Source organism: Oryzias latipes, chromosome 14 (genome assembly GCF_053564925.1).
Source record: "Oryzias latipes strain Hd-rR chromosome 14, Olatipes_Hd-rR_3.1".
NCBI lineage: Eukaryota > Metazoa > Chordata > Actinopteri > Beloniformes > Adrianichthyidae > Oryzias > Oryzias latipes.
Genome location: NC_136250.1, coordinates 30,522,048 through 30,546,687, shown reverse-complemented (window position 1 = coordinate 30,546,687; position 24,640 = coordinate 30,522,048). Strand labels below are relative to the sequence as shown.

Sequence of the window (24,640 nt, the reverse complement as noted above, 5' to 3'; positions counted from 1 at the left end):
AGAAAGGTAGTTTGTCCTCTCTGGGTGGATGGAGCGCTCCTGTCCCAGGTGGAGGAGTTTAGAGTCTTTTTTCAAACTGTTCCCACGCTCTTTTAATTGTGAATATGACGTTTGCCAAAATCTTGCCAAAATCTAAAAACCCCTTGTTGTGGGCAAGGCTGAACGTTGCTGTTCTATTCAGTGACATTAGAGGACCTGTATCCTGCTTTTCCTAGGCCTTTCAGAGCAAGCTATACCCATATATGATCATATACAGTATTACCTTTGGCACACCAAAGAAAGAATATGGGTTATTTTTGCAGCTCGTTGTCCTACTCGGAAGTAAGACGACTGAGGCGCCTTTCGCTCCGTGTGGGTGTCGCCCATTTCATGACATCATCCTAGAGTCAGCCTCAGCAGCGTGTTGGCATTTCGTCATGAAAACAAACAACATCCAAACTTTTCCAAAGATGGATGTGCGTTTTGTGCATATAAAGAGGTTCTGCTAATCACTGCTAGCTCCATGGAGAAAGTGGGCGTGTCTGTTAGCCTGGAGGCGGGGCTGGAAGGGGCCATTACCCACTTTGTGACGTCACAATGTGAGGACCCACTTGTTTTCATGGATTGGGAGGGGCTGCTGCTCAGAGAGCAGGTTTTTAAAAGTAACACTCAGAAATGAGTGAATAGATCAAAATTCCACTTTGGGGATGTTTTTTGTGAGGAATTTGTGAGGTCTTTTAAACTCTCTCCATTCTGTTCTGAGTGTTGAGTTTGTCCATCCAGATGTTCCCCTGAATGTGATGATCCTGACAGTATTAAAACAATTACAATTAAACAAATAAACTTTTTTTTTTTTAAACTTGTCCAGTCCAACAGCTGGGCAGACAGATGAGAGCTGAGGGCCTCTTGTGTTGGACATATTTTACTTTTACAAGAGGGGTTATTCATCTTAAGACAAACCAAAGGTATGTCTGAATAAACCCCTTTTGTAATCGAGGCCAAACTTTATTAATTTTAATTATTTTTGAAATTCTTTTGTGTTGGACCGGACGGAAAAGGAAAGAAGGGAAGAAGAGAGAGGGACGTTAGAGAGAGGGGGGGATGATCATTGGAGGGGGGAGGGGGGTAAAACCATGAAGCAGCATAAAGCAACAAGCTACTGGATGTTTATCATTACGGTAAGGTACAGATAGAAGACAAATCTCAAAGGGGCGGGGCCTGTCCACACACACTCCAATGTTATAAACACACCTGTTAGGTGCAAAAATGTCCACATGTCAACATGTACACAAAACAGATAGTGTTCACACACGCATACTTATGCCTACAAGCCAACTAATGTGAGATATTTCATTCATTCACGCAATTTGTTAGTGCAAAGGTGAGCTAACACCTGTGCTTAGTTGAGTGTTAATGTTCTTCTAAAATGGATGATGGAATGTGGAAAGAAGGAGGGGGAGCAACCAGCCACCCCCACACCCAGACCCCCGCCGCAGCAGCCGCGGCAGCCAGAGGCCCCCAACGCCACGCGGCAGCAGGCAGAGAACAACCGCCCCACGGGTGTCCACGCCTGCCACCCAGGCCCTGGCCAGCGGGGCCGCCATGGGGCCCCCAGAGCCAGAGAGCAGGGAGGCATGGGGGGAAAGAGAGCGCCGCCCCAGCCCAACCAGGAGAGCAGCCCCCCCGCAGCGCCAGGAGGGCCAAACGCCGGGCCCCACCCGAGAGGGGTGCCCACAGCCCCAGACAAGCACCCCATCACCACCCAGGGGGTCCCGGCATCCCCCCGACCCAGCCCAAAGTACGAGCCAGGACCCCCCAAGGGAGACCCGCTCCGCGCTCCAGGCAGCCACCCACCAGGGCCACAGATGGTCCAGAAAGGTGCAAGACAGGGGCCAGCCCCCCCCGCCCAGGAGGGGGGCACCCCAGAGAGAAGTTGGCGACAAGTGGTAGACTGTCCCCCGGTGGTCAAACAGCCCCCCCCCCCCAGTAACGCGCCCAGGACCTCCAGCCCCGGGGCCCCATCCCGACGCGCCGACGCCCCAGGCCCAGCACCACCCACCCCACACAGAAAGGGAGGAGCCAGAACGAGCGACCCCCCCCCCCCCACCCCCCCACCCAACCCCCCGGAGCAAGCCCAGGCCCCCACCCCCAAGCGCCGGCCCTGGGAGAGCTCTGGTCAGGCCTCGACGGGACCGAGGCCGCCAACCGGCCGTGGCAACCGCCGATTGCCTCAGCGGAGACCCCGACCCGTCAACCCCCCAAGGTCCCGTACTGAAAAGAAAAAAAAATAAACCATTTTTGAGTCTGTGATGAAGCACAGCAGCATTCAGCTGACAGTAAATCCAAACGTTTGCTTGTCTTGATTTTTCCAGAAGCCTTTCGAGTCGCTTGATGTCACTGACGGATGTCCTGCCCAAAAACAAAACTAGAGAAACATCTGATGAATGAAACAAAACGGCTTGATTTGCCTCATAGACCGTCATCCTATGATAATTCACAAAGATCTTTGTGATTCCAGGAAACTAACTGTGAATGTTTTATTATGAAAGTAATTCTTTATGATTTATGGTTTCTGCCGCTCTGGTCTCATTAAACACGATTCATCCGTGATGATCCTCACTCTGTGAACCAAACCAATGCTTATTTCTGTTCTTCTCAGCTTTCCAGATCCTGTCTCCACTCTCCTCCTGTCCGTTCGCTTTGGTGATCCAGCATGGGAATCATAGAGGTCACATGGCTGCCTGCTTCCTGAAGACCCTCATAAATAAAAATGCTGAAGTACATGCCCCCCTCTGCAGGAGACACTAAAAAAAAATGCTTTTCAGAAATCCTGATTTGGACGATTTTGTTTGCATTTTCAGTTCAGTCAGTGCTTCAGAACTAAACAAGTCAAAGCAATTCTGAGATGTAAGCATATTTTGGTTTTTTAATTTTTCTGAAACAAAATTCAACTCAATTTTTCCCTCCAAGGATTTTTTTTAGAACATTTGGGTGTAATTTATGACAGAACTTCATAACATATGAGGAATACGTTAACATATAAAGACAAATGTAAACCTTTGAAAACATAGCAATTGACGAACATGCATCAGATAAAATAAACTTTTTTTCACATCAAAATAAAGAAGAAACATCTAAATAAGCAAAAATAACTAATGAAATACAAATTTGAGCAGAAACCGTCTGGATCTGAAAGCACCTGCAGGACGGTGGACCAGGTGAACGGACATGAAACAAACAGTGAAAAATGATGACGACTCTGATGAAGACAGAAGACGGCTGTGGAAACATGTCAGGTATGTTAAAACATAACCCGAACCAAGAAGTCAATCAGGAAATGTCTGAGTGTAAAAAGCTGAGCTGGCCACTGGAGGGCAGTGCTGCGCACAGCAAGAGTTGGCACTTTAACTGATCAAGAGTGCTCTTTTAAACAAAATGTCATTTCTGATTCCCAAAGAAAATTCATAGCAGGCTGCATTGGATGCAGTTTATTTTTGCCGATCAATAAACTGCTGATTCCTGAGGGACTGCAGCTTCATAAATCAGCGAGCCGTTTGCCCGGCCAGGAGTCTGCTGAAAATAATCCAGCGTGTGTCTCTGTGTGTGTGACAAATGGGTCTGAGTCGTTTGATGACTAAAATTGACTTTGAAACGAAGATAAACTCATATCTGTGTCTCTTCTGGTACTTCGTTATCCTTTATTTGCTGCCCTTTTTGTTATTTTAGTAGATAAAATTGATAAAATAATTGATAAAAATGTTTTTTATCTCCTGGTTCTCCTTTCCTACAATTGCATCCTCAACCAAATCAATAAAAAGCTCAGACAGGTGTTACTTTCAGGGGCTGGACATTAGTGCAGGTTTTACACAAGACTCGGATTTCTGTTTTTTCATGACCAAAACAAAAGAAAGAAGTATTTCAATTTAACACCACTGTACTGACAGTATTATGATCGCTATAATTCATTCATGCAGACTGGCGGCCCGCATTAAAATTAAACTTTCATATTAAGGCGGGGGCCGCAAAATATCATCTTGGGGGCCGCAAATAGCCTTCGGGCCTCGAGTTTGAGACCCCTGATCTAGACCACCAGCTAAGGCTCCTTCCCTCCCAGAGAGGTGACGTTCCATGTCCCGAGAGCCAAGTTCCATGACCGGGGTTTGGGCCGCCCAGGCACCCGCCTTCGACTGCCACCCAAACCACAATGCACCGGCCCCTTTTGAGGTCTCCTACGGGTGGTGGGCCCATGGGAGAGTGGTCCCACGTCGCTCCTTCAGGCTGTGCCCGACCGGGGCCCCAACAACTCAGTCACCAGGCGCTCGCCTGCGAGCCCCAACCCTGAGCCTGGCTTCAGAGTGGGGCCCCGGTGACGCCAATCCGGGCAACATAATCGGGTCCTTGTTGTTTCCTTTCATCAGGGGGTTCTGATCCGCTCTTATCTGGCTTGTCACCCAGGACCTGTCTGCCATTAGAGACCTTACCAGGGGGTTAAGCCCCAGAAAGCTTAGCTCCTGGGATCATTCAAACTCTCAAACTCCCCCACCACGTTAAGGTGGCGGTTCACGGGGGAGTCTAAACAAACTCGTGTCTGAAAAGCATCCGGACTTGATCCTGCAGATCTAAAAGAAGCAAAGGGAAATGTTTTTACATTTTCTTCTGCAGATAGCCGTCAGAAGTCATTGCTGTTTCCAGGAATCCGCTTGGCATGCTGCATCAGCGCCCAGCTTCACGTTCACTGCAGAGCAGCCGCCGATCATGAGGTTGTCATTGATTGGTGCCACGACAGGGGGGAAAACCATGCTCCACACGCGGGGATTAAAGTGTTTCCGCATGTTCAGGCGCACAGCAGAACCTGTTTAACATGCATCAGTGGTTCATGCTTGATGGGCTCTGATAGGAAGGTGAAAACACGTGCAGCTTCACGGTAATGAAGACACGCTAACATGCACACACGGATATAAAAAGACCCCCCAGTATCTGCACGCGTCCCATGCAGGGCTCCAAGGATGCCTGCCGGAGTTTAACGGGATTATAAACAGGATTGAGACCGCAAGCGACACATGAACACATAGGAGGTCAGTGACGGGCAATGCTTTCATTAAATCACATTTTCCAGAGGATAGACGTGACCCTGAAGAGGAAAAGTGTCTGGAAGGAGAATTTTTCATTGTTTTACAAACAAGACGAGCTGTTTAGTGACCTGCTGGATGTGGTCACTTCACCTCACCTCACTTCAGACCAATTCCTGAGAACTGACTTAAAAACGTTTAAAAGAGCAGAGCGGATTAAAGATGTTTTGTTTAGTTTTTCTGAAAAACAGCTGAGTTTTATTTTTGTTGAAATTGAGGTGAAGTGATTTCTTTTCTACCGGCAGAACCAGACTCAGTAAGAACTACTGTGACTGGTTTGCACAACCTCTCTGTGCAGCAGCATTGTCTGTTCCCCATCGAAGAAGGCACGAGGGCAGCAGCCACCGTCAAGAAAGCAGCAGGAGTCGAAGACATCGTGGTCACTTTTGAAGACCAGCAGAAGATCAACAAGATCAACAGGAACACACCGGACCAAGGAGCTAAAAAACGAAATTGAAGCAAACGAAAAAACTCTGCAGAACCTGCAGGAGGCCAGTGATGACATCACGATGCTGGATGACGACACCACGCTGATTTCATATCACATCGGTGGCGTGTTTGTCAGCCGCTCGCAGAAAGAAACGCAAAAGATGCTGGAGTCTGCAAAGGAGGCGCTAGAGGAGGAGGTCAGAGGCTACGAGGAGAGAGTATCATCGATGCAGCAGGTTCTGAACGGCCTGGAGGTCCAGATCTGTGCCAAATTTGGAGACAACATCAACCTGGAGGCGGATGAGAGCTGAGCTCCAGATGGACTCTGACTGCTGCATCGACACGAACATTTCCTCCTATTTCTGACTCACCACATAGCCAACCAAACATCAAGCCTTTAGAAGAACTACTGTGACTGGTTTTGGTCCAGGAAGACACAAAAAGACAAAAATGAAACAGAAAAACGCTGAAACACTACAGGGGCTGGAACACAGACACAGACATTCATGGAGTGGTGAGGAGGCCAAATGAGGAAAGACGCATGTCTGAAGCAGAAAAACTAAAGGAAGGACTCTGAGAAAACCAAACGAGTCCTGAATATAAAATAGTTTGAGAAAGTAAAGATCTGCCTGCCTCCTGAGCTGGAACAGAGTTGGTTCTACAAGAGAGAAGCCTGACAGCTGAAGGCTCTGCATCCCGTTCTAGTTTAGAATTTTCTACAAAGAATTATATAGTAGGAGTCAGAGTGCAGCGCTCTGTTGATGAAATATAGAATGATGTCATTCTCACAGCAAAATGGAGCTTGAGCTTGATAGTCTGGTTGAATTCATGTTTTTATCAGGTTTAATGAAGTAAAATATTCAGATATCATCAGTGTAGATGTTTCAACGATGCTGACGTGAAACTTCAGGGCACAGGCAACAATAATGCAGAAAATGACCCTCGTCACACACCTGCTCACTCCTTCAGCATATTCTGCTCACCAGTTACTAGAATGTCTTGATGACATTAAGACATGGATGTCATGTAACTTCCTGCACTTAAACCAGGAAAAAACAGAGGTTCTGCTATTTGGTCAAATTGATGTCTCTAAGGCACATGTCGACTTAGGCGTTTTAAATGATCACCTGAAACAGACAGCAACAAGTCTAGGTGTGAAACTGGATAGCAATTTAACTTTTAATGCTCATATAAACTCAGTGGTGAAATCCAGTTTTTTTCACCTGAGACAACTGGCCAAGGTTAAACCTCTCCTCTCCCGCCATGACTTTGAGATTTTAATCCATGCTTTTATTTCACCTCGTTTGGACTACTGTAATGCTCTCTATGTTGGGCTTTCCCAGAAATTACTTGCTCGTTTGCAGTTAGTCCAAAATGCAGCTGCCCGTCTTCTAACTGGTACACGGAAACAAGAACATATCACTCCCATTTTAGCATCTCTTCACTGGCTCCCAGTTCGCTTACGCATTGATTTTAAAATTCTCGTATTTGTTTTTAAATGTCTCCATGGACTCGCCCCAAAATATCTGTCTGACCTGATTCAGGTGTACAATCCCCCCCGCTCCCTTAGGTCAACCAATCAGACACAGCTGGTCGTCTCGAAGACCAGGAGAAAACTGAGAGGTGACCGAGCCTTCTCAGTCTTCGGACCAAAAATCTGGAACGAATTGCCCCTGTACCTCAGACAGATAGACTCACTCAGTATTTTTAAATCTGCTCTTAAAACATATTTTTTCACTTTGGCTTTTAACTGAGTTGGAATCCAGACCTATTTTATGTGTTTTATGCTTTATATTTTCATGTGCTTTTATTAATTTTTGTATTGTTCAGCACTTTGGTGAACCTTGTTCTGTTTAAAGTGCTTTATAAATAAAGTTGAGTTGAGTTGAGTTGAGTTCAGGTGTCAAGCAGGCATTTCAGCCATACCGTATTTAAAGACTTTACAGTTCAAAACAAAATGGTTTATGAAGACACCACATATTCATCTGTAAGACAAGTTAACCCCCCTCAAAAGCTTTAGCTCTGGGGTTTACATTCATGACGGTCGCATGACGGCCTATAGGCGTTTTCCTCCGAGTCAGAATCAACTGATTCACGGTGATCACGTGAACGGTTGAAGATAGGTCAAAGGGCGAGGGTTATTTAGGCCACGCGGAGGGTTAAGACTTCGTCTCAACTGTGATAACTGATAAACGGTCAACCCTGTACTATTTTCATGTTTTTAGATACATTTTATTTAATTGTGTATTTATTTAAATTGTTGTTGTTGTTTTAACTGTTTATTGTGTTTTATACTGTATAAATGCTGTGCGGCGACCTTGAGTGCCCAGAAAGGCGCCTTATAAATAAAATGTATTATTATATTATTATTATACTAGAAATGCAAGTGTCCCACACAAAATATTAAGGTCACAGACCGCTCAGTGTCCCTGCAGAGAAAATGTTCCTTTTGTCCTGGGGGCATTCTGCAGGCGACAGAACAACCTTGTGAACACTCACACAACACATAAGGGTAAGCAGGTGAGACAATCAGAGTGTAGTTTTTGTGGACATCCTTTGGACACAAATTCATCACGTGCACACCTCGCACGTGATGCATTTGTGTGCGTCACTAAGGATCCAGTTCTTACTAATGACTGCAGTGTGGCTTAACCTTCGTGCTGTCCTAGGCACTTTAACATTGGGAGTTGGGTCATCTAGACCCACTAGACAGTGCTCTGAACCTTTTTTCTTCAATGATTTGTGATCTTCACTGGTGTCCATGGATTACATGAAATCTTTCCACCTTTATCCACCTTTGTCATGGTAGGGAGAACACCTCAATGGAAGGGTGGGGGGGGTCATCTAAGATAGCACAAGGGTTAAGGAAACATGTAGCTGCATGTAAATTCCATGAGCCTTACTGATACATCACGATGCATTTAGCACACGCATGACAATGGTATGTTCTATTTTCATTAATCCTTTGAGGTCTCCGAACGAGCCTCAGGAGAACTGAAAGACTCACCTGTGCTCCCCTTAGGATGTGGCCACTCCTCTCTACGACCCTCCACCAACCTGGACAACCCACAGACCTGCAGCACCTGTAGGGATAAACCCCCCCTCTACAGGTACATGTGACTCAAGCTTTAGCTACAGATGAAGTAAAGGATTCTTTCAAGTTCTACTGAGCTCCATCACACAGTGGTTTTTCTGTTGCAATGCATTTCCTTCATTGGTTCAATTCAATTCTTTTTTTTTATTTCAAACATAAATGAAAATAAACACAAGAGTTTAAAATAGACAGATAAAACAGGACAGTGTGCTTGAAAAGGAGTGGGTTGAAGATAAATCATGCATTTGTGTCTTAGATTGTAACTCCCATCTCTGTCCTTGAATATTTGTTGTAAGTTTATTGGAAGTAAGTATTTCTGGCTTTATACATGATGATTGCTGTTTTAAGTTTCACTAGTTCCCATAATTTCAATAAACCCGACTTTAAAAATAGTGGGTTTGTCTGTGTCCCATAATTCACTCCATGAACTATTCAAACAGCTTTTTTTTGTTAGACGTACAAACACTGTAGATTTGTTTTATAAGTATTTCCCCAAACTCCTACACTATACTGTAAATGTGGTAGTATTATGGATGAATATAGTAAACGTGCTTTGTGAGCGTATGACGCGTTTTTCCCAACACTGCTATACTTTTAGCCAGTTTAGCTCTGACCTGCTTTATTTGTGGCTTCCAACTTATTTTGTCGTCCATAATTACTCTGAGGAACTCAATTTCAGTCACTCTCTCCAGAACATGATTATCAATAACAACTTCTATTTCTAAATCTGCAGGAATGTGACAATTTCAAAAAATTATGAATTACCGTAATTTCCGGACTATAAGCCGCTACTTTTTTCCTGCACTTACAGCCCTGCGGCTTATTCAGTGACGCGGCTAATTTATGGATTTAATTGGCGACCGCCATGTACGTACTTTCAGACTCAGTGTATGGTTTGAATTCTCTATCCAACTCCAAGCAACAAGTCATTTATTTTTCAACACACCTCTTAGCAGCCAAACAGCATGGATGTCACTTCAGGTCTTAGACACTTCAGTCATGGTTCAACAAAACGAAACACGCATGCCCGGCCGCATCCCAGAATCCTTTGGTGCCATTAGACCCAACGTTCACGTGATCGCCATTACAGTATGATGCAGCTTTCAAGTTAAAAGCAATCGTTAAAAGCAGCGTAAAAAAATCCACCATCACCAACGGGTTTGGAAAAGCCGGTCAGCTGCGTGACGGAGAGAACAGCGCATGCTCAGGAGAGAATTTACCTCTGAGTCACAGTGACTCGGCTGGCTGCATGTAAATATGTGAGAATAACATCAGCCTTCATTTTGTCGGGACACGACTGGAAACACAAATCCACGTGATCGTTTTTACGGTTTCTAAGGACTGAGCGGAATTTTGCATTGAAAAGCTCACAGCCTCCGTGTGAGCTGGAGACATGTTCTCCTGCTGCTCGATCACATAGAGCTGCGGGGCCGATGGCAGTCTGATGGCTCCCACACGTAACAACTCATCCGCCCCTCATACACAAAACGTACAGTATTAAGTCCGCTTGCTCTGCACAGACACGATTTGCTCGGCCCTGCGGCGCAATGGGGACGAAGCGCTCCTCCTTGGAGCTGCCCTGGCAAGGGGTGTCAGAGAAGATAGGAAGGGGAGACAAAGAGCCCGCTTGGCAACAGTGTTTGTTTGGAAGGAAACTTCTGAGAAACGCGCCGCGCTGAGGCGCGCGCTTTTCAGTCGCCGCTGCTTTATTTTACTGGTGTATTTTTTTAACCAGCCCTGTTACTCCCATAACGCTGCCGCGACCCAATCGGAAGGAGAGATGCTCTCCCGTTCGCCCCTCCATCCACTGCTGCTCATTCTTAAACACGTACAACAGTGTGGCGAGCCGGGTTAGACCCGCCTTTAGCCCCTAAGACTCATGGGAAATGGGGGATCGCGGATGTAAATTTCCTCATCATAACTGAGGGATGTAATGTTGATTATATGGTTACTGTTTGTAATTTTATGTATGATACCCAGATTGTCAATCAAGTAAAAAAAAAAAAACATAACTGAGGAACTTGTGAACAGAATAGAGGTCCATGCTGTTTGGCAGATGTGGGTGTATTCAAATACATGAGCCTGAGGCAAAGCTGTCCCCTCCCTCAGTGTGCTAATGAATTGCGCTCAGTCTGGGAGTCAGGATGTGATTTGTCAGGCTGACCATGTTGCGTAATGCATGCGGCTTGTACACTGAAGCGGCTTGTGTATGATCAAAAGAAGTTAAACCCGTGAAAGTGGATGGGTGCGGCTTGTAATCGGGTGCGCTCTATAGTCCAGAAATTACGGTAGGTTTGTTAACACTGAGTGTTCATAATCCATTCAACTCTTATTTGCTTTAACAATTTTTTGAATAACATCTTTAGACTTTTTGAGCATCTTTATTGTTTTAATGTTCAATTGTTTGTCTTGCTCTTCACACAGACATGAATCTGTGGTCCATCACTGCACCAAACGGCAGCTGTGTTACAGATGTTCTCTGTTCTCGCTCAGCTTTCACACAGAAAACCGCTCTTGTCTGGTCTGTTCCTCTCATCTGCCCTGGTCTGAGCTTTGACAATTCTATCTGAGCGTCCTCCAGCATGAATTATTGATGAACCATGCAACCTCTGAGCGGAGAGGATTTACCTTAATTGAGCAATGCTCTTCTGTACAACTCCTCCTGTTCTTGTCAGGATCAGTGAGGATGGAGAAAGAAAAGAAAACAAGGTAATTTGTGGGGCATCAAAGCAGGGCTTTAATTTAGTGTTAGCTGTTATTCCCTTGGTGGCAGAGCAATGATTGACTGAGCTGAAAGCCATTAACAGCATCTACCCCCTCTGATAAACAATTAGAGAGCATCAGTCCATTCAGCCTCACAATGCGTTGATGGAGGTCAACACAAAAGCTGTTGATTCATGGAAAGATGGTTTTGTGTGTGATGCTATCTGTTGCACTTAACACTTCAGAGAATTTTGGTGGAACAAAAAGAAAGCATTTCAGACGAGACACCTTTAAGAAATCCATTTACCATGGTTGAACGGTTAGTTAAATACTCAGTCCCAACTGTTCTTACGGGTGGATACAGAATGGTCCAACATGTAGAAGACAGGTTACCCCCACAAAACATCAAGGTCAAAGGCCACTCTGTGAATCTGTCGAGAGAAAATGTTCATCACTGCAGGCGACAGGTGGCAGTGATGTCAGTTAGCATAAGGTAGGTGAGACGCAAGCATGTCGTACAGACCCCCCCCCAAATCCTGCAGACTGAACAAGGAGCCCGCTAGTGCTGTTCATGTGACACATGCCTGCTCCTTGCTGCAGCCTAACTGTTAGAAATGAGGAAATTAGACAGAGTGTAGTTTGTGTGAACATCCCTACGGGCGTCCTGCACTGGCACATCCCGGGTCAGTAAGGACCCCGTACTCTTACCTTAACTACAGTGTGGCATAAGGACAGCATCACTCGTACCTCACAAGTGTGCGTTACTTCTATTAGTCTTACGAATGCCCTAACCACACGCACAACAATGGTACATTCCATTTTCCTGACGTTCCTTGAGGTAGTTGCATGTGCCTCAAGGCAATTTCAAGACACACCAGTGGTCCCCTTCATAATAATACTGGATTACATGTATCTGCACTTTTCTCGACGCTCAAAGTTCTTACAATGTGTCCATTCTTCAGAGTGGGAATCAAACTACCAACCCTCCAGTCATTGGCTGATCTACTCAACCATATGAGCCACTACCGCTCCTGCAATGCAGCTGCTCCTCTACGACCCCCCACCACCCAAAAGCCCACAGTACCTGTACAGGTCGACACCTGTACTGGAGCACGTGACCAAAGCTTAACTGAAATGAAGTTCCTACAGAAATTCCATTTACTCAACAGATTGGAAACAAGAAAAATCTTTAAACTGTATTGTCTTTATTTCATTTGTTCTCCAGAAGTTTCTAAGTGGATCAGAAGATTTAAGTGGGGTTGTCTTTCCTCAAACAACGTTCACACCGCTCAAGCGACCACTTCCAATAGAAAGTCTATGTAAACATGTCATGGCGGGTTCTGGGATTCCTTGTTTAAACCTCACACTGTGAAAAAAAACTCCATATTTTCCACCCATTCAACATTTTGCAGCAAACCTCTTCCAACTGTAGCCGGTAGACTTGCTCTAGTAAAGAGTTGAAAAAGAACAACAATAAGAGGCCCCTCCCTGCTTGTGCAGTGTGAACACCGTGGACTAAATGTATGTTCAAGAACCACATATATTCAAATGCACGTTGCAGTCCCAACGTCTTTTACTTTCTGTTCTGTAACACTTCTGTCCTGTTGTGGGTAAACCCAGCATTTATACTTTTGTACTTCTGAAAGGAAAAGGCATTTAGAGTCTGTCTTACAAGGATTCATGGGAAGCCCTTATATTATTAAGAAACACGTTAAGGAATATAGTTGTAACTACATCCATAATTTGGAACACGCATATCTACTAGAAACATTTGTAATTGACACAAGAATACACGAATATCCAAGAATCCTGATAAGAAGTGACACTAACATGCAGCATTCGCATTCATATTATGGGATGCACAAAGAGCAGTACCAGAAGCGTTTTTATACAGACGTACATTAGATCAAGTTCCAATATGCTAAGAAAACAAAGCTTTTTACATGTTGAGGCTTTGGTTGAATTGAGTTTCTTTTGAAACGGAACTAAAAAAATCATGAAGGAAGGAATTTACCTTTGACTTTCAAGGTTAAAAGTTTTTATTTTTAACCGTTCAGGATGTTTGACTGAAGGATTTCCAGCATTTTAAGGGCGTTTGTTTCTTTGGCAAACGATCAATACTGGATAAACACATACTCTTACTGTTTTTATTGCACCTCTAAAAAAGAGAATGTTTTGTGTTGGTCACCACAATGTTCTCCCTTCACGGTATGTAATCTGCTCTTTCAATGCAACAACAAAGGAAAACAAAGAGGATAATGAGATTGCATACGAAACAATTCGGACTCCAACCCGGTCCTGTGGGAGACACAAAGGCAGGTAAACAGTTCAATGCGTTCACAGAGAGAGAAGCGGCCCAGCGAGCCGCCGGCGGGAAAGCAAACAGCCACGCGGCGGCTGCTCCTCCAGCATTCACTGAATCAACAGCAGGGCGGGGTTGAAAAAGCCAACCTGGGGTGATGGAACATGAGAACCCAGTGGGTTTCCCTCAGGTTCTGTGGTTCTGGTCTTTATGGTTAGCTAGAGAGTCGTGGCTGAGGATGCAAACTTTTATTTTAATTAAATAAAAGGACAAATTTGACCTCATAAAGGACAAATGCATCAGATAAATTTAGACAAGCCTGTTTGCTCAGGGCAAATAACCATTTAGATGTTCATGTAGAGAGAATTTATTTTATCTTAACGTTTTAAAAATAAAGGTAAAGTAGGATCAGTGGACCGGTTTGCCTTCTGGGATGTAAATCTGAGGGCTCCTGTCCTCTGTGAGCGACCATAACCTCTGTTCTTCCTTTGTGAGCTCTGTAGCTTCAGCATTTCCTGTTTTTCTTCATTCATTTTTCACTTGTTATTGTGAAACCTCCGTTCCTCCATGCTGACCGGCATTGATTTTTCAAAAACGATAGTCTCTCTATAGCTCTGCCTCTACTGCTTCTTGCAGAGCTAAAGAAAAACACAACAGCAGCTCAAAAGCAACAGATACAACTGTGACACAACACGGAGCAGCAGTTCAATCCATCATAACAGGAAACCATTTCCATTATCTGACTGTTTTTTTTATCCAACAAACATCTTTTAGTGTCTCCAGGATCTTCACAGATTCACTTCCTGCAGTGTTGTGCTGGTTGACTGCTCCTAATGTTGACATTAGGATTCCAGCTTTACCTTCACTTTAACATCACCTGATGTTTAAACAAGTATATTGTCTTTGACCCAAATGCAAAACACTGAGGCAAAGTCAGGGTCTGCCTCAACAATCTGAAGAAAAACTAACTTTGCATGTTCCTGTATTGCACATTTTATGTTAGAATCATTCGTGACACTTAATCAATCCCAGTTTTTTTATTTAATTGTCTGCAGTTTTGGCTCATGGTGTCTAAAAAACTACACAACCCACAGTGACCCCCCGATGCATTAAAGATTGAAATGAAAAAATAAAACTGAAGCAGAAACACTGGAAATCTACTGAAAGACTGACCAAAAGCAACTGTGGATGGCTTAGAGGAAGCCACAAACTTTAAATTCTGTGCAACTTTAAAGACCCACTCCAATGAGAATTTTGTTTTTGTTTTTTTTAAAATGTTCTTGTGGCACTTTTCTGATATTGGAAGACAAACAGTACAGTCCAGAAGTTTGGACACACCTTCTCATTCAAAGAGTTTTCTTTATTTTCATGACTATGAAAATTGTAGATTCAAGCTGAAGGCATGATAAGTGAAGGTGACAGTGGTGCCTGTGGTAATTGGAGCACTGGGGGCAGTAACCCCCAAGCTGGAGGAGTGGCTACAACAGATACCTGGAAAGACCTCAGACCTCTCAGTCCAGAAAAGAACAGGAACAGCTAAGATACTGCAGGACCCTCAAGCTCCCAGGCCTCTGGTAAAGGACCCCAGCTTGGAGGAGAAACCGGAAGGGTGAGAGAGGATTTTTTTTTTTATTATATATATATTTTTTTGTTTGTTTTCTTGATGCATGAAGATTTATGTAAAAAACAAAGTTCCAAATTGTCTGTGTTGTTGATTGAAAAAGAAAATACTTAAACAATCTTTAACCTTTTTACGTATAATAAGCATTTAAAAAGTAGAACTAATGATGACAAACAGCAGTGGTTATGCTCAGTTCCTTCATAGACTTTAGTGTTGATGTTCATTGCAAATACATCCTCTGTGTGCATTAATTTTGTGGAGCTTTTATGGTCTTCCCATATTTTAATAGCAACAGTTGCTGAAAATAACTCAATATCCCTTCAAAAGTTCAGTCTCAGTATATTTCATAAATGAGATACTTCTGAAAATCATGTAGAGTTTTATTAGTTATAAACATCTTTTATTATATTGTTTCAATTAACCAAGTTTGATGCAGGAGGATGATTCACTCTCAACGTTTAAAAAAAAAACAAAAAAACTGAATCGGTTTCATGTCTTTTTATTTTTAATCGTCATAAATTATTTTGAAAGTAATTACATGAAATCAGCAGACTGTGTAGCCTGAGGGGCCCCATCATTCAGCAAAGAGCCCCAAAAACCTTAACATGTCCCCGAACACAAGATGCGTTCAGGTGCAGCATAGAGGTCACGGAAATTCTGATATTACCGTTCAGTTTAACACATTAGGTCGACCATTCATCACAGACTCTATTTTTGCTATTTTCAACTTTATTATAAAAATGTGATATTAGGTCTCATAGATCGTGATGCTTTCTTTTAATTTTATTTTATAAATATGTAGTTTTTCATGGCTAAATTTCATATTCACAAAAGTAAATTTGCTAATAAAAAAACTGGATTTTTCTCACAGAAGTTAAAACTGCAGCAACATTTAAAATTAATTTCTGCTTCAGAAAATACAAAGGCTGAAAAAACAATTAACGTTTGTAAAAAAAAGTTAACTCTCACATTTCTATTTTTTTCTTTTCTGTTTTTTCTTTTTATTTATTTATTTCCTTCTTTGGTTGTTTTTTGGGTTATTATTGAACACCCGTTTGTTTAAAAAATTACTTATATTATTTATTATTAAATAATAATATTACTAATAATTTTGTTCTTAGTGGTTAAGATTCTCAAGCAGGTCCAAATAAAGTTGTTTTGTATTCAAAGCTGCGTTTGATTCTTATATTGTATTGTTATAAACATTGTATTTTTGTACAGTATTCTGCAAAAAAAAAAGAAAAAGAAAAACTTTAGGTCGACCATGGCGCCCCCGTTGCCCTTCAAAATAAAAGTTCTGAATCTCCCCGCCTCCTCGGCGCTCGTTCCCGCCCCCCAGCGGCGGAACAGGCAGCCGTGGAGCGTCAGCGCCGCTGTCCGTCCCCGCTACCGGAGTGAAAGTTGCCCCCGTCTGGGAGAAGCCGGGTCCCGGGAGTCGCTACTTTCCGCCGCCGCCGCTTTGGACGCTTCCCCCCCGCAGCCATGAGGCGGAAGGAGAAGAGGCTGCTGCAGGTCGCGGGGCTGCTCATAGCCGCTCTCCTCTTCCTGCCGAACGTGGGGCTGTGGTCTCTGTACCGGGACCGAGTGTTCGACAACTCGCCCGACACGGACGGTCCGCGCGGCATCCCCGCCATACAGGTAAGGTTGAGGGGGGGCTGGAGACAGAAGCTGGCCGCGCGCGTGGCCGTGTAATGGCGCTGGGAGGCACTTCGGAGGAGAGTTCGGTTCCGGAGATTTCAGGCTCACCCCGCGCTCTTTCGCTGGAGGACGGTTGACCGCAGCGGCTCAGCCCCCCCCGTCACAACGGCATGATGTGCCCGCTTTTCGGCGTGTTTTCCGGGACTGTCACCTCCGGTAAACGGCGGAGCCACGAAGCTCAAAAGTTCCAACAAAAACACGACTTCAGGAAGTTGCTAAAAGGTGCTGCGTTCGCGGTCACGGCTCGCGGCACGCGCCTCGAGCTCCCAACATGACAGGACCCCCCCCCTCCCGTGTTGATTTGGGCCAACTCTCATCAATGGATCGATTTTGTTTTCAAAATAAAGGCCCCTCAGCATCAGCCTCGCCACAAAATATCCGAAATAAACCTCGTTTCAGCATCAAAGTTTGAACATAAAAATAAACAAAAATCACCACATCACCATGGCAACAGTCTTAAATTTCACTGTCGCCAGAAATTTGACTTGCAGCTACAAATCTTGACATTTCCTACTCATGTTGAACACATCAAGACTTTTCATGTTGTCATGTTTGGGACATTTAATTTTAAAAACTTTCAATTAAATTTAAATTACATTTCATCCTTTGGACCTGTCTTTGTAAAGACTGTAAAAGTTGGAACTAATGAAAAAGCAATCCACCAAAAGGCTTTTTCATTTTCTTCCTCAACACCACTTATTCTGTCACTTAATTAAAATGATAAAGAAAATGGTTTTTGACATTTCATTTTCAAAAAGTTCTCTGGTAAATGTGTAGCAAAATTAATTTAGAAAATTAAAATGGATTAACAGAAATGCTTTTTCTTTTTCTAAATGTAGCTGCATCAAATGACTCAAAATTAAAATGAAAAATCAATACTTCAAAATGCTTTTTCATTTTCTACCTAAAAAACAATTATTCTGTGTCATAATTAAAACCAAAATGCAAAGAGGGGATTGCATTTTCACATCCAAGACTTGGGAAAAATACAATAATATTGGTGTGTTATTGTATGGATGTATATACGATGGGTGGGTGGGTGGATGGGTGGGTGGATGTATGGATGGGTGGGTGGGTGGGTGGTGCATTTGTAGGTTTTTGGTAGGATTAAATTGTTGATCCAAACGCCGTTTTTGGTGACCCTAACAGAGCCTAGAACGGTTCCACGTGTGAAGACGTTCCTCTCATGGAGCGTTTGTGTGCGTCTGAAATCTGAGCGTTCCTGATTGCTTCATGTTGAACAAAGTTCAAGCGGCGTGTTTTCCTCCTCGTCTTATCAGCAGATAACGCAGCGCTGAAGGAACCGTGAAGATGCTGACTCTGCAAAGATGTCCGCTGTGATTTTTTTTCTCCTGCCGCTCAACGGTTTCTGTGATGTGAGAAAGGACGGCGGGACGCCGTGCGTGGGGCTTAAAGGACAGAAGTGAGGCGGGAACGCCTGTTACACATTAGCAGGCCGAGATAACAGCTGTCAGCCCCTGATAAGGGGCTGACAGCTGATACCGTGATAAGAGCGGCGAGCTGCTGGGAAAGACGAGGGCGAGCGGCGCCTTCAGCGGCGGGGCGTTTAAAGCGAACACAAACTTCTGACTAGTTTGACATCTTAATGGAAGACGACCCAGCGTGTCGACTGTCAGGAGGCAGACAAGCAGGAGGAACGAGGGCTTCAACCTGCCCCGCCTCCACGCTCTTAACCACCGGCTGGGGGAGGGTTTCATGTTCAAATGCTGACTCTGCCTCCACGCGGCGACTGTGAAAGAAACACGCCTTTACGTTGCTACACCTGAAGCAGTCGTTCTGGTCCCGCTGCATTCAGGAGCCCAGGTGGAGCCTTCGGGAACTGATTTTACCCAGAATGCAGTAGCAACGCAGCAGCCCACAGCGGCCATGAGCCGTTCCTGACGCGCTGAACCTCCGTGCAGTGGGGTGAGGTTCCTGTCTGAGCTGCACGGCGCTGCAGATGCTGCAGGGCGCCTCTGGGGCTCCTGTGTGAACAGATCTCTATTATTAATGCGGCGCTGCAGGTTCTGACAGATGTTCCTGCAGCCGTGGAGACGCTGCTTTCATGCTACCGTGTTGATCTTCAGCTTTACTTACTGACTTTGTTGGAGGTTTAAATATGATGCTGCAGCGAGGGAGGGGGTGCTCGTGGCAGCTCAGTGGACTAGTGGTAGAGTGTCCACCCTGTGACTGAAAGGTCATGGGTTTGAATCCAGGCCAGGTCATACCAAAGACTCTAAAAGTTGGACCCTATGCCTCCCTGGTTGACACTCAGCATGAAGGGGTTGGATTGGGGGGGTTAAACCACCAAATGGTTCCTGCTTTCAAGTGGTAGGGGTGTGGCCTTCCAACAAGCTAATAATGAGTGGTTGCCATAGAAACATTGACTCAGACCAACTTGGACCAATCGCTGCTTACAGACGTCGTCTGGCTCCAACATGGCGGCGTCCGTATCGCGAACAAATGACGACGGAATTGACTTCATTGGAGCTGGAAGTAAACCGTTTTCTTTGGATGACATCTCACCCGCTCTCTTGTTTTCTGCTAGTCGATTGAGAAAGTCGGGTTTAAACTTCTCCGGAGCTTTTTCTTTTTACGTATAAAACTAACAATAAAGAGGCTCCAACTTCTGTAGGAGAAAAATCAGACGAGTGTCTTAAATTCTGAAAAATAACAGAAAATGGTAAAGAAGAAACTTCCAGAAGTTCCTCCCTACCTGCTGTTCATCAGCTGGATCTGGTGTTTTTGGCCAATCAGGGTCTGGAAAACATGCAGGCTGGTAGATGTTTGGACCAGACCGTCTGGCCCTGGTCCAAGGAGAGAACATCAACCTTAGAGCATCATAAGCTAACATCAAAGCGTCTGATGTTTGAATGCAGCTACTGTCGTTATCAAAGGGTTACTTGTTTTTTGGAGCTTCTATCTCGTGGATTTTGGTAAAGTTTATATTCAGAGTTCAACTGGACAAAGAGTTTCACGGCCGTGGAATCCGGGTTTCATCTGTGCTTTATTGTGTACTCTGATGATCTGAATGCCTTCGTTGTTTGTTCATTAGAGACTGAAGCTGCTTCTGTGGAAGTTCTGGACATTTATTCCGAGTGAATCCTTGAAGTTTGTGTGAAAATGTGTCTGTTTGTGTTCATGAAAGTGAATAAACTTTCATGATTTAACGACGATAGCTTTTTGAGGCTGTAGAACGTGTTTCTGATTTTCTGGTCTTTTTTTGGTCTTTTGTTGGTCTTCTGACAAAGATCTTGGTGACCGTTGAGTCTGTGCGGCCCGCCGCCGCAGAGACTCGACGGCTCTTCTGCTCCCTGACGGCCGTGTTTATGAGCTGCCGCTGTGTCGGCTGGATTACACTTCCTTCATCACTCACCTCTGACACGCTCACTCACTGAGATGCACGCCGCCGCTGCCGTGCAGGTCGCTCTGCTGCTGACCCGTCTCATTAATGAGAAGAAGAGATTTACGGAGAACATTCCAGAAAAACCACATTCCAAAGCACATTTTCCTCTGTCCTTCAGGATTTCCAGTGGAAGTTTAGTCTGACTTCTCTCTGAAAGAAAACTACATTTCTGGTGATTTTTGTGTTTCCTTCAGCTTTTGTTGGTCTGTATATCTAATTTGTCTGAAACAGGTGTTCAAGTTAAATTGGTTCCAACTTGTTTTATTCACTAAAACAGAATGCAGCGTTGATAAAAATAGAAAGCAGCCTGTGGCGGTTACCTTCTGCTGGAGCTCAGGGGCAAAAGGCTTAATCAGCCTCTGAACACCTGAGACGATCATCCACAGGTTGGACTCCTTTGGCTGAAGACAAACGGCCAAAGTTTCATGAAGCTCCTTCAGAGTTTCTGCTTTTCTGTTGTTATCGCTGATGGATGGAATTGGGCCAAAAGACGAACTCGGCTTCCTGCCAAGCTTTTGTTTTTGTGAACGTTTAAAAAAGTTTGATTTTATTTAGAACCACTGTGTGCCTGGCAGTGAAAAGTTGCCCTCTGGGTATCCGTAGAGGGAAAAACGTGTGTTTTCCACGTCCACAGTGACGCGGATCCTTTTCCCGCCCGGCTGCATTTAGACACGGAGCTGTTGGCGGTCATCAGGCCTCCCTGCAGCGAGTCCACGTTTACCACAGGATGTGGTCCCAGCTGAAGGTGATTGTGACGCCGCCAAGGTTCATGTCTGTGCGTTACTCCAAGCCTCCTGCTGAAACAGGCTGGGGTCCGTGGACAGAGCTCATATTTTCCCCCACGCTCCTGCTGTGCTGATTACTCACAGTTTGTGAAGGTGAGATTGTTGACCAGTTCATGGCTTTTTACCGACGGCTTTCTAGTGTTTTTACGCTTCTGTAATGCTGATGGGGGGGTTGGGGGGCCGTTTGCTGCTATGTTGTATGCAGGGGTACTGACTGAACCTCTCAAGCAGGGTTTCATCCTCCAGGCCTCCTGCTGGTTTTTCAGAAACCCAGCCCAACGTGCTGCTGATTACCTGGGTCAGGTGTGTTTAGCCGATGGCAGGTTAGTTGGAAAACCTGCTCCAGCCCGGGAGTTTGACCCATGTGCTCTACAGCTACAAGATTTGGAAGCAAAACAAAAAAACAAATCAGTTGATCTCTTCTGGAAAAGGTTGGCGTTCTAGAGCCAGGCCCAGAAAAGGGGTTCTGCTCGGTTCTGCTCAGAAGAGCCACATGGGTTTGTCCTCCTGTGCATCCACCATATGTGGGTGGGGCCATGGGACTGATAAATTGTCTGGAGCGGTGAAGGATTTTGGTGTTCCATCCTGGTTTACCAAACAAATTGTTTTTAGTTTTATACTGGCTGTTTTTTTTAAAGTCCCTCTCCGATCGTCTTCTGATCCATTCTCAAAGTGTTCCCAGTCGTCTTTTCATTATGATTTTCCCGCTTTTAGTCAAAATCCCCAAATCTGTGTCGTTTTCTAGGACATAGTTTCTGCAGAGCGGCAGGGGTTCATTAGAAATTCACCTCTGAGTTGAAGTTTTGAGCGGAGCAACCCCCCCCCCCCCCCCCCACACACACACACCACCATCCTAACATTAGCGGTGCAACAAAAATGGTGATCAACATCCATCCGTCCAGTTCTGATCCAGATTCCAGCTCAGACCAGGAAAACAAAGACGTTCATGGATCTATTGGTCTGACGGTGGATGATCAGAAAGGGGCGGAGCATGGAGCCTATGGCCCCGCCCAGTGGATTTTCTATGTCAATCTTTTTCAAACGGCATCTTTTCGTCAGCTACTGATTCAGGATAAAGAAATACTCAGAAATGCAGTTTTAATTTTAATTTTCTTTATAAATGTCCTCCATCACCAGAAATATTCTATAAAGACATGTCAAAAACACCAAATACATGTATTTATTTTGAGTGGGTCTTTAAATAACTGAAACTGCTCTTTCTCACCTGAATAATAATTCAGTAATTCAATAATAAATAATCAGAAGGAGTCGTGTTAGTGGCTGCATTTAGGAAAAATCCAGGGGAAAAAAACAAAAAACGTTTCTCTTATTAAAAAACGGGAATCCAAATGGAGCAAATGAAGCCTTGTCAGGCAAAACGTATCAATTTAAATTTTTTACCACATTTATTACGTTTATATGTGTTAAAATGATGTTAAAAGCAGAGCTAGCTACCAGGCCTTGGTCTTAGAATCAAACACCATGAAAGAACTCGTCCTCACAACGTTTTCAGCCATTTATCTTTATTGTTGCTTTGAGGTACATTTATCTAAATGTATTCAAACTTTTCATTTCAAAATGTTATAATTACGCTCAGAAAAGGTCAGATCTCATAGGAGGCGTAAACGGTTGGGGTGTCTGACATCCAACGGCGTCGGCGCGTTTGACCTGCAGCAAACTGTTTCCTCTGTTGCTGTTCTGATACATATTAAAGCAGAAAAAGACTTTGGCCGGCGGTCCAGTGAAAAACCTCCGTGCTGACACCGGGGAGGTGGGGGGGTGAGGTTTCATGCCAACAGCGAGAGCGGCGGGGAAGCTCCAGGCGGCGCCTGCAGCAAACGTGGATGGAGTCCGGGCGGCCCTCGCCAAAGCAGCTCTGCGGCGCTCTCAAGCAGGATTCGCCTCCTTTAGGCGCTTTTTGGCATTGATTGTAATTTCAGGCCGCTCTGCGTTTCTTCAGTGTGGGAGATGGAGGTTCAGATCTGCGAATCCTGGGGGGTTAAGGGCAATTAGAGTCTATGAGAGGAGGATTAAGATACTTTAACCTGCTTAATGATGACTGTTGTGAAGGTTGATTCACTTCTGCATTAAGAGAATTACTGCATTTCTAGATGCAAGGAAACATTTTCACTGGGATTTCCCGTTACAATCGGTGGTCATGGAGCGCATTTAATTGGCTAGTTTTTGACATTTCTGAACGTCTACATATTTTTCGTAACCTTTAGGAACTTTATGAGTTCTTTATTTCTTGAAGATCGCCATTTTCCCCTCATTGATCGCTCATTACGGAACTGCCATTAGGATTCATCAGAGAAACACAAACATGAAGAGTTCTGCTTGTGGCCTTTATCTGACGTCTCTTAGAGACTATAGTTTTAAATATGAATGGCACATAATGAGGTTTCTACTCTGGATAATAAAGCATTTGCTTTAGTAGACATCAAAGTAGTCAATTTTATTGATAATGAGGCCAAATAAGGATTTTATTTTTTATATCTTTGTTGTAGAAAACAATTTTTTTTAAATAATTTGTTTAAAATGTACCTTTTTGCACCAGCCTTATTATCTCTGTACTCTAAAGGAGTTTAAATGACGCGGGGGAACAAAACTGGAGGAAAAAGTCTGCAGTTTCTGTCGTAGACGAGTTTTATGATGGTGGAGTTCAGGACGTTGACAAAATGTCAAAGATGATTCTACCTGGATGTGCGTCTGCCATCTGTACAGTTTTCCTTCTATTTGGATGCATTTCAAAAGTTTGGCCTCATAGCTGAAATGATCCATGTCAGTCTGCAGTAGACGCCATAGAAGTTTCTACTTTTAACTCAGGTGATCCTTCTTGGGGCACAGAGAAGATTGGAAATGTCTTTCTCATATTTGAAAAATGAAAAGCTATTATCATCCTTTAAGACCGGTTTGCCCAACCCAACCTTGATCCTCTTGTTTTCCAGACATCCATGCCTGGTAATCACCTGGCTGAGGTGATTCCAAATGGTAATTCTACTGGACACGCCTGATGTTTGTTGCAGCAATGAGCAGACCAGGAATGTCTGAACCTTAAGCTGCAACTGAGCTCCAAAGATCAGGATTGAGCAAGCCTCCTCTAAAGGAGCAGTCCTTACAGAGAACCAGATAAAACAATAATTTTTTTTAAGCTTGTCAAATTTAGTCACATAATAGTCACATCATTTTTGTTTTTGTCCTTTATTTGATTGACAAATCAGGCCTAAATCTACCAAACCCTTAACCGCTTTCAGGGTCACAATCATGGGGCCCCCATACCTGACTTTAAACATTGGATTCACCTTTTTAACAACAAAAACACAGCAGGTTTATGGGTATGACATCTTCCCAGGCTGCTCAGAGTATCACCAATTACAGCTATTGATCGCATACCAATGAAATATTTTGGGTATTCCCTGAAAGCCATTGGCCGTCAGTGTTAAATGTGTTTAGAACCGGCTCATCGGATCAAAAACAGTTGGAGCATCTCTATG

General features: G+C 44.2%; 1 protein-coding gene and 1 pseudogene across 2 annotated transcripts in view; both read left to right on the top strand.

Annotated features, from left to right (window-relative positions):
* The first annotated feature begins 3,229 nt into the window (after positions 1 to 3,229).
* LOC101171432 (prefoldin subunit 4 pseudogene) lies at positions 3,230 to 9,013 on the top strand (annotated as a pseudogene). The gene is made up of 2 exons (XR_013647628.1): positions 3,230 to 3,275; positions 5,327 to 9,013. The product of XR_013647628.1 is annotated as a prefoldin subunit 4 pseudogene (transcript).
* Positions 9,014 to 15,753: 6,740 nt separating this feature from the next.
* Positions 15,754 to 24,640, top strand: part of LOC101171188 (polypeptide N-acetylgalactosaminyltransferase 10) — an 82,402-nt gene continuing 73,515 nt past the window's right edge. The window contains exon 1 of the mRNA XM_023962178.2: positions 15,754 to 16,895. Within this exon, the coding sequence (XP_023817946.1) occupies positions 16,740 to 16,895 (156 nt within the window). The 5' untranslated portion in view covers positions 15,754 to 16,739. The remainder of the gene's footprint in view (positions 16,896 to 24,640) is intronic.